Genomic DNA, 15583 nt, shown 5'->3' on the forward strand with positions numbered 1-15583 from the left:
CCCAGCTCTGATAAAGGATGGTTGGTAGACCTGAGAGCTCAATTTGGCATAAATTATAAGGGAGACGATAGTCAGCAATGTAATGGGTTGTTTGACCAAGCAGGGCTCTAAACTACAGGTTCCCTTGGATCCAAAAACCTGAGATCTGACCGGAGATCTCATGACTACAAGGCTCGTTTCGAGTACAGCCCCGGGTCTGATTGACATTATGTGTAACATCAAGTGGACCAAAAAACAAGTGGCTTGGATCAAAATAAGGGCTGATCATGCTAAACTGTCCTGCAGCTGCTGCTGTGTATGTGTGTGTGTGTGTGTGTGTTTTGTGATGAATTGGTTGTGCGTGAATGTTCAGGTCACAGGGAGGATGAGAGTGCAGAGGAAAAACTGGGTGCTGAAAGCAATTTAGCAGTGCTAATGTAAACAGTCAGGAGTGGGAATGGTATTTATCTTTCAAAAGGCCAAACAACCTAGGTTATACTTCGTGGTGTCAGACAGACAACTGATTGTAAACGAGTTACGTTTGTAATCCGTCACCATGACAGAAAGTGGACTTCTGAAGTGAAACACTTCACAGAGGGGTTTAGCTATTCTGTTCCTATCAGAAAGATGAGATACTTTAAAAACCAAGATGGTGGAGGATGGATTACTGGTGTCATGGCCGGCAGAGGGGAGAACATCAAATTAGGTAGTAAAGGTCTGACAATGGTTCAGGTCTGGCATAGTATATAATAAAAAGGTCCTGGATGGGTCTGGGTCCTTCACTTTGCAGTTTTGCTTTGGTTTTAGTTTTAAAATACTGAACAGGTCTAGGCTGAGTCTGGGTGGTACATGTAAGGGGTTCTTCAGGTTTTTGAATGAATTTTTTGGACTCAGAAGCCTTTTACTGCCTGGCCATCAGAGGGCCAGGCAGTAAACCTAAATATTCCCAATATTACCAGCAAGTTGGTAAATTGGTCTATAATTATCAAGCTCATTCTGCCCCCTTTGTGCAATGATGGAGCCTGGGCTGTTTTCCAAAGGTCTGGAATTATACCAGTTTCCACAGTCAGAATAAGAATATATGCTAATCCTTTAACCAGTAGAGGAGCAGTTAGGGATAAAAGCCTTGGCTCCAAATAATCAACCCTTTATAAGATTGTAACAACCCCTGTTGCAAGGGAAGGAGCACACATCCAACCTGGAGTCCTAATCACAAATAAATACACGATACACTGAACTACACAAATACACTATTTAAGAAGTCTTTCTGTTTCAGTTACTGTACTAAACTGCTTTTTGTCTGTTTTTATAGTGTTTGAACAAAGCCATGAGTAATGGGGGGGGGGGGGTCTCTACCATCTTACAAACCTGGGGCCATATAATATTGAATATCTTACATTTGTGGGTGGTCTATCTAAAGGATATTATGGCTCCGTGTGAGGAGCTCGATCAGCAAGCAGTGTGTCCATGTCATATATTGAGACACTGTGGGCTTTCACTGTGTGTGTGACCATTGAGTTCCTACTAGCATCAGATGAGGGACTCGTCTATGCGCTGGTCTTATGAGAGTTTAGTGCAGTTTTTGATATCACTGACCATCCTGTACTATTACAGAGACTAGAACATGTCATTGGCATTAAAGGAACTGCACTAAATTGTTTTAGGTCATATTTACTAGGTCGATCTCAGTTTGTACTCGCTAACCACAATTCCTCTGAAACCACTACAGTCAGTTACGGTGTTCCACAAGGGTCTGTGCTTGGACCAGTCCTCTTCAACCTTTACCTGCTTTCTCTAAGTCACATTATAAGGAAACACTTGTTTAATTTTCACTGTTATGCACACCACAAGCAGCTGTACTTATCAATGCACCCACATGAAACAAATCAGCTGACTAAACTGGAGGCCCGTCTAAAGGAAATAAAAATATGGATGACCCATAATTTCCTTTTATCAAATTCAGACAAAACTGAAGTTATTGTGCTGGGCCCAAAACACCTTATCTCATGAGACAGGTACCCTGGATGGCATCACCCTGGCCCCCAGCACTACTGTAAGGAACCTAGGAGTTGTCTTTGATCAGGAACTGTCCTTTAACTCCCACATTAAGCTAATCTCTAGGACTGATTTCATTCATTTATGTAACAATGCCAAGATCAGATGCATCCTGTCTCAAAAGGATGCAGAAAAACTAGTCCATGCTTGTGTCACTTTCAGGCTGGATTACTGCAATTCCCTCCTATCAGGCCGCACCATTAAGTCCCTAAAGACTCTCCAGCTGGTCCAAAATGCTGCTGCCCTTGTGATGATTAGAACTGGTAGAAGAGACTGTGTCTCCCTTATACTCGCTTCTCTATATTGGCTCCCTGTCAAATTCAGAAAAGAATTTAAAATTAAAACATAAAAAGTCCTCAACAATCAGGCACCTTCAAATTTGACAGAGCTCATAGTCCAATATTATCCAAGTAGAACCCTTCGCTCCCAGGATGCAGGGTTACTTGTGGTTCCTCCAGTTTCTAAATGTAGAATGGGAGCCAGAGCCTTCAGCTATCAGGCTCCCCTCCTGTGGAACCGCCTCCCAGTTTCGGTCAGGGATGCAGACCCCCTCTCCAGTTTAAGAGGAGACTTAAGACCTTCCTTTTTGATAAAGCTGATAGTTAGGGCTGCTCAGGCTAGCCCTTTGATATGCTGCTATAGGCTTCGACTGCCGTGGGATCTCCCATGATGCATTGGGCTTCTCTCTCCTCCTCGCTTTCCTCTTTCTGTTCTCCTGTATGTGTTATACATAAAGCTACTCATAAGTGTAACTAACTCATCTTTTCTCCAGAGCCTTCGGGTTCCACACATCCCAGATCCTGGGTGCTGCTGGAGGAGGCTACAGACCTGAAGAGGCTCAAGCTGCCACCCGTAACACCACCAGCTCACATCCCCGTCTGTCCATTAGTCTCTTTCCATTTATCTCCCTCTTTATCTCTGCCCCGCTCTTTCCTTCTGTATATCTGTCTTTCTCCATTATCTGTCTTTGTCTCTGCCCTGCTCTCCTGCTCTATTTCCCCCAAACCGGTCAAAGAAAAAGGTCATCCCCAGTGAGCCTGGATCTGCTCGACGTTCCTGCCTGTTAAAAGGAAGGTTTTAGTCGCCACTGTTGCAGGATGTGCTTGCTCATGGAGAATTGTTGGGTGTAAATTCAGTGAAGGAGTGTGGTACTAGACCTACTCCACTTGTAAAGTGTCATTAGATAACTTTTGTTGTGATTTGGCGCAAATAAATTGTCTTGACTTTACTGCACAATCCAAGTACAGCCCACCTCAAGAGGTAGATCACAAAGCAGAGTTGGACAATGTACTGTACACTGGCTGTATCTCAGTTTGAAAGGAGTCTAACAGATCTCTGCTGAAGGTATTACTCGACTAATGATCATAATCTGACAAATGAAAGCTGATAGTAGGAAGATGGACGAGACGTATGAATAGCATTGACTAAAAAAACATAGGATAAACTAGGTTATCAGATTCCTACCATAATTGTTCCTCCTGTCTGAGTCCGCAAAGGCCTCAACACTTTCCGCTGTACCAGGAAATTAGGCAGAAAGAGGAGAGGTGGAATTTCTGTAATTGTTGCCACCACTAGAGACCACTGAGGATAAAAAGAACACAATTAAGCAATGTAGAGCTTTCCTGTGCCTTGACTATCATGGATAAGAAAAACAAATCGAGACAGATCTCAGTTGAAGAGCACAGAGAGCCTCATAGCTAGTTAACAAAGAAAAACATCTTTTTCTTTGTGTGAGCACGGGTTTGGATTTGAATGCACAAAGCTAACTGAAGAAAGATATAATTATCCTAGATGATTTTGCTTTGAGGCTCAGCTTCTTCATAAAGACAGGAATGCAATGATTTACAATGTTGGAAGATCAATCAAAGGAGGGTCAATATTTTAGTAACTGTAAACAAAGACATTGTGCTTCTCTTCTTCAGTTCTGAGAGACTTAAGGGTAGTCCAAGTGGGGTCATTAACAAGATTGTTTACAATTGATTGTCATAATATTGTGATAAAAGAGTTGTTGGAGTCACATGAAAGGAGATGAACATGCCAAAACTTACTCTTTGACTCATCTGCCACAGAAATACAAGACAATATTTAAAGCTATTAGAATGGTGAGCCCAGCATGCGACCTGTCTCTATATCCACTTCTTTCTTTCTGAAAGAAGGTATTTCCTTAAATAGAATGTATAATATCAGTGTTCTAAATAAATTGCTTGACACAATCCACAAAAAAAAAAAAATCACAGGGACATGGACATTGTGTTTCATTTCCACATGATTTGAGTGATAGATTGGTATATGCCTTTCATAAAGATTACAGTGGTCTCAGGAAATGCATGGGGAGACACATTTTAAAGCCAAGTGTGAAATTACATGCTTAGAGCAGTCGGTCAGATCAGAGAGCTTGTGAACAAATCACTCAGGATTCACTGTATTGCCAAGTGTGAACTCATCCCCACCTAAAATGCTGTACTTGGATTCCTCAGGAGATTTTAAAATAATTCAAATTACACCCTATGTGACTCCAACAACTGTCCCCTACTGATTTGAAGTGGGGAGTATGAGACAATATCTTAATTTCCACATATTTTACCTTTAATCTGTTGATGTAGCGTTTGGTGTGAACAACCAGTAGATCCTCTTCAGAAGCTTCACAGGCTTGTACAATGTTTCCATCAGTGATGAACTTCTCCTCTGAAAGACAGGAATTGTGTAATTAGAGTCAAATAGGCATAAGAAATAAATCAAGAAAATTGGCAGTTTTGATCTGAACTTTTGCTATGTTATTGTGTCGTATTCATGAGAATATTTTCTTTTGCCAGAGAAGTGACAGGCTGCTCACGACAAAGCACATACAAGGCTTTACCTAATCCAGCTCCACCTCTTAGTCCAGTCTAAATAACCTGCAACTGAGTGCACCATCTTTGCTCCTCAGCTCCCTGCTCGCTGCCAGCAGCAGCCACATCAATAACAACAGTAGCACCTAAGACAGCATCAATGCTGTATGTTTGAGGAACCCTGTAGATCATCTTTGGCCAGCTCAGGTACCCAGGACTGTTGCCCCTGCTGTCTCCATTTGTAGATGGCAGTCCCTGGTTTTTAATAATGCCCACCCATCAGATCGATACAACTCAAACAATGGATCTATTTCCTCCATCATTATAGGCTCAGTGTTTGAGCCTATGCGGAAATCTTAAGTTCAAAAAGTAATGTGAATTCTTTCAGGGGTGTACAAAAGGTTTGCAAGCAAAAAACATCTGTTGAACAATTTGACACTGACTGTGTGTGAAGTCATTCCAGTTAACCAGTAAGGGCGTGTTTCCACTGGCTCACTTCGGCTTGTGTCGGGTTGGGTCAGGTCGGTACGGTTTGGTATGGGTGCGTTTCTGCTAGCACTGGGTACAGTGTGGGTGGACTCACTGGCCGAGAGTTCCCTGGCGTAATTTGTGTGCGACACAACAACAACAATGGACGACATGGAGACAGCGTTATGCCTGTTGCTTTATCAGTGGTTTTTGCTTAAACTAAAAGTAAGGGACGATAAACATGCAAGGCTTCAAGCGGGGAAACAGAACACCCGAGAAAAGTATAAAAGACGTTACCAAGTGATCGAGAATTATTCAGCCATAATTGGCCATCGGCTAAGGGTGATGGAAAAAAATCAGAATCAGTACAGGCCCTAAAAAATTGAGAATGGTTTATCCCTGCAATGTGTCCCCCCCTCCCACTCGTTTGTTCCATATATCTCTTTACTTCTTTGATCTAACAGAGATATTCCATATACAGTACATCAGCTAGGGGAGATGTCCTCACTATTTCACCCTTACCTTTCAAAAAGTGAATGACTTTCCCCCATTTCCCTGCATCAAAAGGATGGAGCTTTTCAAGGCCCATGAAGGTGATGTTGTAATCTGGATGATACACAATGGGTAAACATGTATGCTGGATGCTAGCATACAAATCAGTGCGGTGACAGCTGAAAGAACAGAGCCAAAAAGTAAGTGTTTACCCTGACAGCTTTATAAACACTATTGTAACGATAATGTTTGTTTGTGCTCCTCACCTCTTTTTCCCTTCATCGTCTTCTTTGTAAGACATGTTTTTCAGGCATCACGACTTTCATCTGTGGAGAAAAGTAAACAATATAAAGTGACAGAGAAATTCACCTGCTGGCAGACCTTCAGACTATATATGTCAGTGTCACAAGTATATTGGTCTGGACAGGTGTGCTGAAGGAGGGCCGGAGCAGAGCAGTTCAGCAGATTAGTGGCAGAACTACGCCCTCTGCTGTCAGGATTAAAATGCAGCAACAAAGTCTCACTGGGCGGCCAAAGAAGCGTCCATTAACTAATGAGAGGAAGAGAGTTTTTATTCGGAGCATTATTATTGTTTCTGTGGTGAGGTAAGTGTGCGTTCATATACTATTAAGTATAATGTTCTGTTGGGCTGCACGGTGGTGCAGTGGTTAGCACTGTGGCCTCACAGCAAGAAGGTTCCGGATTCAAGTCCCGGCTTGGGCGCGGGATCTTTCTGTGTGGAGTTTGCATGTTCTCCCCGTGCCTGCGTGGGTTCTCTCCAGGTACTCCGGCTTCCTCCCACTGTCCAAAGACATGCAATTTGGGGACTAGGCTGGATTCTCTAAATTGACGGTAGGTATGAATGTGAGTGTGAATGGTTGTTCGTCTATGTGTTTTGGCCCTGCGATGGACTGGCGACCTGTCCAAGGTGTACCCTGCCTCTCGCCCGTGGATTCTGGGATGGGCTCCAGCCCCCCCGTGACCCTTACTAGTACGGAATAAGCAGTAGACGACGATGGACAATAATGTTGTGTTATCTTGCTCCTTATGTTATCTCCTCATGATGTTATATGTTCGTTCTGATGCGGGTATTTATGCTAACTATGCTTGCTAACTGCTAATTACCAGTCTGAGTATTTACGGTCACATTGTATTGGTCATGTATGAGTGCATTTGTGTTAATTATTGTTTTTGTTTTTGTTTTTTTTAGAACCTCACACACACGCTTTGTACGTGTACTATACACTACCAAGTGGAATAAGTAAAAGAAGAAAGGAACATCAAGAAGATTTCGTGCATTCTTACCGATGTCCCTCAGCGGCCATAGTTTACTTCATTACCAGTATATTCACAGTCCTTCTACAACGCCACAACAGAACTGGCCTCAAAATCAACTTTGAGCTGCATTTTGTCTCGATAGATAGAGCTATAATTCTTGCCTGGATCAGCAGGGCCAGAACTAGAAATGGGTTTGTCACTGAACAGCTAAGTGATCAAAATGCATGACTGGTGTGACATTTGAATGATGAAGTTTTCCATTGCCTGCTGTTCAAATGAATCAGTGTCCAGTGGTGTCTATAGTTTAAATCAGTTGACTCCAGAAATGGGTTTTGGGTGCTGTGCTCAATTGGTTCCACTTACTTTTGTCAAATAGAAAAACTGTATACTAAGATGACTTTACATCATAAAAAACTTTTGACATTGAACATCGTGTAAGGAATTTTAATAACAGGTTATTCAGAATGATACTGCAAGTATTTTAACCAAACCAAAAGATAACCCCATCCGTTCCGTTTAATTCGTTTTCATTTCATGTCATTTAATTTAGCTTCAGCTAAGTATAGTTAATCCACTGTATCTTTTTTCAAAACTCTCAGATCTTCTCTTGCCACTCTATAATTCTTTGTTCTTCTTCCTCTTATTGTTTTTCCTTTCTTTTTTTCATCTTGTTCTTACCTTTATTACTATTATAATTATAATCACTATTACCATCTGCTACTTTACCATCTGGTAATCACACAGAAATATATGTACATGAGAAAAACTGGGAGTTAAAATTAAAATACAGATTACATTCACTTGCCAAATTAATGAGAATTCTAGCAAGATGCCTTCAGTGCAGAGTGAAAATGTGTGTCCACGTGTAAAATGAAAAAATATTTGAATGTTCATGTGATCATAGTTTTATATGAGAGAGAAGAGTGGGTGGTGTTTTAAGGATTCTAGTGTTATACAGTAATTATTTTTTTCCTGCACAATGCCAGACCACATAGTATTAGTTGAGTACCTACACAATCTTTCACAGCAATATGATTTATAAGAAAATGAAGATGGATTCACAGTTTTCAGTGTAAGAGGACAAAAAATTTTCATCTACAAGTAACATGTAAATATAGCTGAGAAGAGTATAAGGTAGCTAGGTAAGTGTGAGTGGCATGTGTGTTAAGATAAATGGGAGATATCATCAAAGCTGACCCACACTAACTGAAAACAACACTACCCTCTGGATTGTATTGCATTGTAATGTGTAAACAGGGTATAATTTTGCTGCAAGGGAACAAGATATAATTTTACTGAATCAAGACTATTGTCACCAATTCTGTTACATAAAGTTTCTATCTATCTGTTGAGTGGCCTCCAGAAGTGAACATGTGTGAGGATGTAATGAGGATTCTCCCGGAAAAATCGTAAATTTAGACTAAGTAGAGGTTAAAAACATTTAAATGGACCACTGAACAGTATGATCTCTGTGGTCGAGCTGAATGACACCCCTGATTCGACACAGGCGCCTCTGTTTCACACACAGCTCAAAAGCACCGTATATAACTGTAAAAAATAAATAAATCAACAATTCCCTACAAATGATTCGGTTAAAAGTATAACTTTATTTCTTTAATTACACAAATGTTTTCAGTGATTTGAGTTTACACTAGCCTGTGTCTTGATTTATCTCATGGCCACGAATCAAGGAAGTCACGTCTCGCGCATGCGCAGTAAACTATTCATTTCCAAAGACGCAACATCACAGGAAAATGTCTTATGTGGTACACGTAGCGTCTAAACTATACCGAATGCTTAACCTTTCTCTTTTGAACCGGTTTAGACAATGTTTAGAATAAAGTTCACTATTATGGTATATGGTGAAACAGCCTTGCAGCGCAGATCAGAGACGGACAGTTGCGCACGATGTGACTCACCTGCTACTGAATGTGGAATGGAAGTCACCGAAGAGCTGCTGGTAGTAATCAGTCAGTAGAGAACGTCAGTGTATATCCCCCTGGCTGTAGCTGGGCTAATTCGTCAATAGCTCCCTGAATGGGAACGTCTTTCCTCGCCAGCGTTTCAGAACCGTCTTCATTCTGCTACATCGCCACGATGAATACGTATGTTACGACTAGCGAGTTCTATCAATTACGTATTTATTACATATTATCATGTTGACGGAAGTAGCCTCTGAACGCCCCACCCTCAGGAGAATCTTTCTTAAAGTGTTCATGGGTGTGGGTTATAAGGTTAAAAACAATATTCAGACTTCCAGCTATTGGGTACTTTTTCCTTTTAGAAAACAAATATCCCTCTTTTTAAGAATGAAAATTCACGCAAGGGCAACATGGTTCTTAGTCTATAATGGTCTGTCACTGGTATGCTCTATGAATTTTCTTTAAAAGGAAGTGTGAAGCCTTATTCCGCTTGATTAAGATGACACAACAGAATCACTGTACAAGAAAGAAAAAAATCCATCTGGCCATTTTCTACCTCTTATTCTGTTAAGGGTTGCGGGGGGGGGGGGGGGGGGGTGGACTGGAAACTATCCCAGCAGCCTTCGGGCGAGAGGCGGGGTAGATCCTGGACAGGTCACCAGTCCATCACATATAGACAGACAACCATTCACACTCACAGCCTCGCCTATGGTCAGTTTAAATTAACCTAGTCCCCTCTTGTGGGAGGAAACTGGAATACCTGGAGAGAACCCATACAGGTACAGGGAGAACATGCAAACTCCACACAGATAGACCCCGATCCGGGACTCGAATCCAAAACCTACTTGCAGTTAGGCGACAGTGCTAACCACTGCCCCACTGTGCCACCCTAAAAAAAAAAAGAATTAGTTGAATAATTTGAAATAGCGTTTTCAGTCTCTTAGAATTTCCTATGTCAAAATCTCAGCATGGCTTAATATGATGCACCACATTTTGGTTTGTTTATTTAGCAAAACATTTTCATTTCTGTGGTTGGAGGGAAAATGAAGTGAAGCGAAACTGTACTCAGTCATAATCATTATAACCATAACCATCATTACCACAAACAAGAGTATAGTATATTGCCTTCACCATTCCTTTCAACATATTTTGTGAGTATATGTATACAGTACGGTATGAAGTTTTAATCACTTCAGGCTCTGGATCAGTAAGAAGCCAGATTACCTCAGTCTGTCCAAGTCGCTTGGGAAATGACTTGTGAAGACAACCTGATGAAGATATGACTGAAACCACCAAGTGTAATTCTTGAACCATTCAGAATGAGGATCTCAGAATAAAGCTCTCAGTCAAGGATTTTTTTTTTTTTACATTTTTTCCACCACTAGATGGTGACACCTGCCTTTTACTAACTTCTTACAGGGAAACATGCATTTGTTCTTCAGATTTTGTTTTGAGAGATGTAGATGCAGTACAGCCAGGACAGAATCATGCATTATTAGTGAGTCTGTGTGTTGTACTCAATAACCAATAAAGTGTTTTGTTTTGTTTTTTTGTTTTGTTTTTTGCCTCTCCAACAGTTGTCATCTTCAGGTTTTGGCACTTATTCACTATTGGGGCAGGAGAAAACAGCTGGCAGATTCAGCTGAACTAGCTTGCTTATTTGTGCTTGTTCATGGTAGCGCCAAAATAAAAGTTTTATAGATTTTTTTTCTTTTTTTTAGCTAGTGTTTGTGGATGAATGAAAATATGGCTGGATAAAGAAGACTTGGATTTTAAAACAATACACTTGAGTCACCATTAGCCTCAAGCAAATATAATAGAAGTAATGCAGGAGGAAATAAAGCATCTTTTGGGCTCAAGACCCTTATTTTGAGTAAATAAAAGGTAGAAATCCCTTTGGGTGAGGTATATTTTAAGGGGGTCTACTGGGACTATTCTTTGACACACAGCCAGGTTGAGGTGTAAGGCAGAGTAATTGATCTCTTTGTCTTCAAGTTGAGAACCAACTTGAGAAACAAAGGCAGTGTTGTGACTTTAGATGGTTGATTTACCTGAATGCCAAATATTGGGGACAAATAATATTTCCATATTTTGCTCACATTGTTCAGTCTGGTTGTCGTATGGTTGTTACAAGTGTTACATTAAATGGGTTTGATGATCTGTACAAAGAGGCAAAAATGGCTCAACAGAAGCAGTCAGCTTCACCATCCAGGGTCTCACTGCAGTACTCATGGTCACTGCAGAGCTTGCCCTGACAAAAGGCCTGTGGAGGGGCTGAGAGAAACAGGGATGGGATAATGCTGAAATGTTGATGTTTGGTGGGTATAATAACCATGTTTACTGTGACAGTGAAGTGGTAGCATGTACACATTTGCGAATCAGCATTAAACACAAAGGATAGCAAAAAGGAATGCATTTTAGCCCTTGAAGGCTTTATTGAAGGTTATAAGGTGACTAAGTTCAAGGAACAGAATATAGGCTATGAACCTATCTTATAAGATCACCTCTCATCTGTACAGAAGGAAGCATGGCTATGAAAAATATCACGAATAAAAATCACTCCACCAAAAGGAGGATTAAATACAATAGGCTATGAAAGGTTAATCAATAAATGGAAATCACTCTAGCTACAGAGGAAACAAGAACTCGAAATAATAAGCATAACCAATAAAAAACACTCGTAAATAACTGGAGGCACTAAGTTATGAAAAGGTAAGGAAACAAAAAATCTCTCACTTGGAGGAGGGAAAACACAAAACACCAATCAAGGCTGTGGCAAAGGCTGTGATCAATGGGCTGGGGTGAATGCACCGAGACAAAACACACTGGCACAAGACAAAGGGAGACGCAGACAATATATAGATGCAAGGTAATGGGGAACAAGTTGAAAAACTATGCAATCAGAACAAGACACATGAAAAAGGGCAAGTGACCTGAAAGAGAGGACTTACTTTGCAAAATGAAACAGGAAATGACAAGACAAAACATGGAGATTGGACAAAAACCCAACTTGACCTCACCGCTGTGTGACAGTCCCCCCCCCCCCCCCCCCGACACATGACAGCCCAGGCATTTCAGGGTGGGTCTTGTAAAAGTCTTGAATGAAGGTTTCGTCTTCTATGAAACTCTGAGGGACCCACTGCCCTTCTTCTGGCCCGTATCTCTCCAAATCTAAAAAGAACTGTTTTCCTCAGCCTCTGTTGCCTACAGCTAACAGCCTCTTAACTTTATGAAGTAGGCCTCCATTGGCCGCTTCCAGTGGCGGCGGGGGTTTGGTGGCTGGGACCATGTGATTATCTTTAGCAGGCTTGACTTGGCTGACATGGAATGTGGGGTGTACATGGAGGGACCTGGGAAGACAGAGGCGGACGGCAGCTGGCCCGATGACTTTGGAGATGGGGAAGGGGGCCCACAAACTGCGGTGCCAACTTCTTGGAGGGCACCTTGAGGTGAAGATCTTTGGCTGCTAGTCACACCGTCCGGGCTGATACTCAGGTGCTCCACTTGACGGTCGACAGCAGTGGCGTATCAGGGCATGGGCCAGGAGAACTGACACCTCTGGTTCCATGTCAGCAGGAATGGACATGGAAGTCTGGTAGCCATAGACACACTTTAAGGGAGAGAAACCTGTGGCCAAGGTGGGCAGTGAATTATGGGTGCATTCTACCCAGAGCAGGTGGGTGCTCTATGTTGCTGGGTTCTTGGCCCAGGTGTTTCTCTTCTGTGAAAGCCAATGGCCACAGGGGTCTGTTGACTGTAGGTTATATGACCTCTACAAAAACCTACAGCCATCTAAACTCAGCATCCACTAAATTGCAGGTAAGTTCAGTCAGCCCATAGACTGCCTAGTTAATGTTATGTTCATTTATGCATTTAGTGTTTGCAGTTTTAGCTTTGTTTTATTAATCTACTTTAAACCTGTTTTTGCAACAATTAGCACCACATCTTTTCCTTTCAGCTCATGTTAACTTTTGAATACAGTCCCTAAATATTTTCGGAAGCTTTAACATGAATGATATTGCAAACAAGATCAGTCACTAAATCTTTAATCACTATCAGAGTGAGGCTAGTGGCTGCCCTCAGCCAAATTTGCAAAGCTAGCGAAAGGAACACGCTAGCAGCCCCCATGTAGATATGATAGATATCTGAAATAGTGAAACATTTAAAAAAAAAGAATTGTATTTTTTTTTTTTGTTGGTAAAATTAAAAAATTGGTCAATCTGCCCAACCTCAGTTAGGAGCAGACCATTGCATGTATGTGAGTCTATGTACGAATGGAACCAAATGGACTCAAAGGTCCATTTGGTTCATTTGTCCATTGTCATAGTTATGGGTCCATGATTTAATAATCTCTGCTTCAATTAAAAAAACAGTATACAAAGCTGTGGCTTCCTGAATATTTTCAGGTGGGGGTTTGCAGCCAAATGCGTATTGAGTATTGTAAAGCTTTAGTTGGGTGTTTCTAAACTGGAGGTAACAAATGCAGAAAAAAGAGAGAAAGCAAGCAAGAACCGTTTGATGCACATCCTTGACAGCCCAAGTCCATGTTTTCGTCAAGAAGAACAAGACAGGCAGATATACATTTTACCTGTATTTCATAAAAATGAAAAGTTCCAAGCCTTCAGGTGCGCAAGGGAGGAAACGAAGGTAAGAGGAGGAGGAAAAGAAAGTCCAGTCGAGGTGTATGTTATCTTATGTTATCTTTAAAATGCATTCTGTGTGTAACTTCGGTAGACATTTCATTTTTAGCAGATAGCTAGCTAAGTAGCAGTAATGCTACATAACAGTGCTGTGATAACTGTTGGACTCGGATATGAGACTGAATGGAAAGCCAGTAGCTAGCTATCTGGATAACTGCTCCTTCAAGTGCTGAAATTTCACTGACAAATATCAGTGATAATGGCTAAAATTAACTTAACCACAAAAACAGATTTCTGCACTCACTGGCCGGCAGCAGAGATGTGAGCGTTACTTGGCATCTCAGCACATTGTTGTAAACTAGATTGATACTGAAATATATCAATAAATTAGGTCTATACTGGATTACTGTGTTGCAAATTGGCAGTAATTAGGTTCAAGAAAAAATTATGCTGTGAGGCAGAAATGTTTTCCTATTTGTGAGTTCGGTGACATTTTATGATTTACACCTAGCCCAGCATCATGTTTGTAACTATTTAGTTTTTACTCAGAGTTATGTTATTATCTTATCTCAGTGGTGCAAGCTTTTATTTCAGAAATGCATAAAGCACAGCTTAAGTAAAATTAATTTTGAACTTAGTTACAACTTAGTGTGACCAGATTACACAGGGATGAGACTGGCACAAAAAAATACACTTCAGTGTGTCTTTATTGCCCCGACTGTCCTCAGCCAAGAACAGCATTAATTAGTTTAGTTTTGAAGTGGATTTGAAAAAAAATAAATAAAACAAAAACATATATTGTTTGCTTATCTGTCTTAATCCTTCTGCAACTAACAGACAATCTTTTTATAATAAAAAGGCAACATTTTTATCCTGGACAGACAACAGTAGTGGCTACTTTTTCCTATACAGACAGGAAATAAAACAAAATACAAATCGTCAGCCACACTTCCATATTTGAATAAACACACTTCACGAAGGTCCTTAACATCTTGCATGTAACATAAATCAACTACCATGTTTTCATGTCAGGATCGATTTAAATAACAAGAAATTAGAAACTGAAACAAACTTACTCAGTATAGCCGTCTGAGAGCTTAGCTTCCTCCAGCACGTGCACAGACACCTCCGTATCTCCCCTCTAAATGGCTATGCAAGCTAAACATGAACAACAACATATAAACAACACAGGACGAACGTTTCTAACTCTCTTATCATCACTCACGCTGAACCGCTGCCGTTTAGGCGAACTCCCGGTACAACACCGCCAACACACTGGACAACACACTCGGACCACACCCGAACATGTGAGACTTTCCCCCCACAGCAGGTCTTAAGGTGATACATCCAGAAATGTATTCCGAGACAAGAAACAACAGTCACCCCTATTCACCTGGTTACATTAGTTTGAACTAAGTTTGAATTTACACACAGCTGGTGCAGCAGGATGCAGTAGTTATTTGTTTTACTCTGCAGTTACATATTTTTGCTTGTAAAAGGTTAATATCTATTCTGTGTAGATACACTGTCCAGATACACTCAGGTAATATCTGCAGAAGCCCCCAGCTCAACTGCTGGAGAAGAAACATCTGATCTCCCTCTACACCACCCTCTGAAGCAGGTCAGTTCAGATAAGTTCACTTGTGGTCTCTGTGTAAGTTAACTGATGGCACTGCTATTTCATTATCATTATTGTCATTGTTGTTGTTATTATTAATGTTGACTTTTACAATTACACCTTGTTACTAATTAAATGTAGATTTTAATCAGATTAAGTTAAGTGTATTTGTACAGTGCTACTTTATATGCAGTACAACAGTATGGCTATTCTGTCTGTTTTTATACAGCTGCAGGTCAATTATCATCCAGCGCCACCACATCCAGCACTCCAGCTCCCTTCACTGAGGTACAGCCTGAAGCC

The 15583-nt window shown here is 41.0% G+C and overlaps 1 protein-coding gene across 2 annotated transcripts in view; it reads right to left on the reverse strand.

The window, feature by feature from the left end:
* Window positions 1–9262, reverse strand: part of hdac11 (histone deacetylase 11) — a 34002-nt gene extending 24740 nt beyond the window's left edge. The window contains exons 1-5 of one of the 2 annotated variants that reach the window (XM_086198440.1): window positions 9020–9262; window positions 6089–6148; window positions 5853–6001; window positions 4619–4719; window positions 3499–3615 (exon numbers count right to left, since the gene is read on the reverse strand). In XM_086198440.1, coding sequence (XP_086054566.1) covers window positions 3499–3615; window positions 4619–4719; window positions 5853–6001; window positions 6089–6123 — 402 coding nt within the window. In that variant the 5' untranslated portion in view covers window positions 6124–6148; window positions 9020–9262. The remainder of the gene's footprint in view (window positions 1–3498; window positions 3616–4618; window positions 4720–5852; window positions 6002–6088; window positions 6149–9019) is intronic. The other variant, XM_086198441.1, reaches the window with a different exon arrangement.
* Window positions 9263–15583: the final 6321 nt, after the last annotated feature.

This window comes from Aulostomus chinensis, chromosome 3 (genome assembly GCF_037954235.1).
Source record: "Aulostomus chinensis isolate RoL2024-O1b breed Wild chromosome 3, RoL_Achi_v1.0, whole genome shotgun sequence".
NCBI lineage: Eukaryota > Metazoa > Chordata > Actinopteri > Syngnathiformes > Aulostomidae > Aulostomus > Aulostomus chinensis.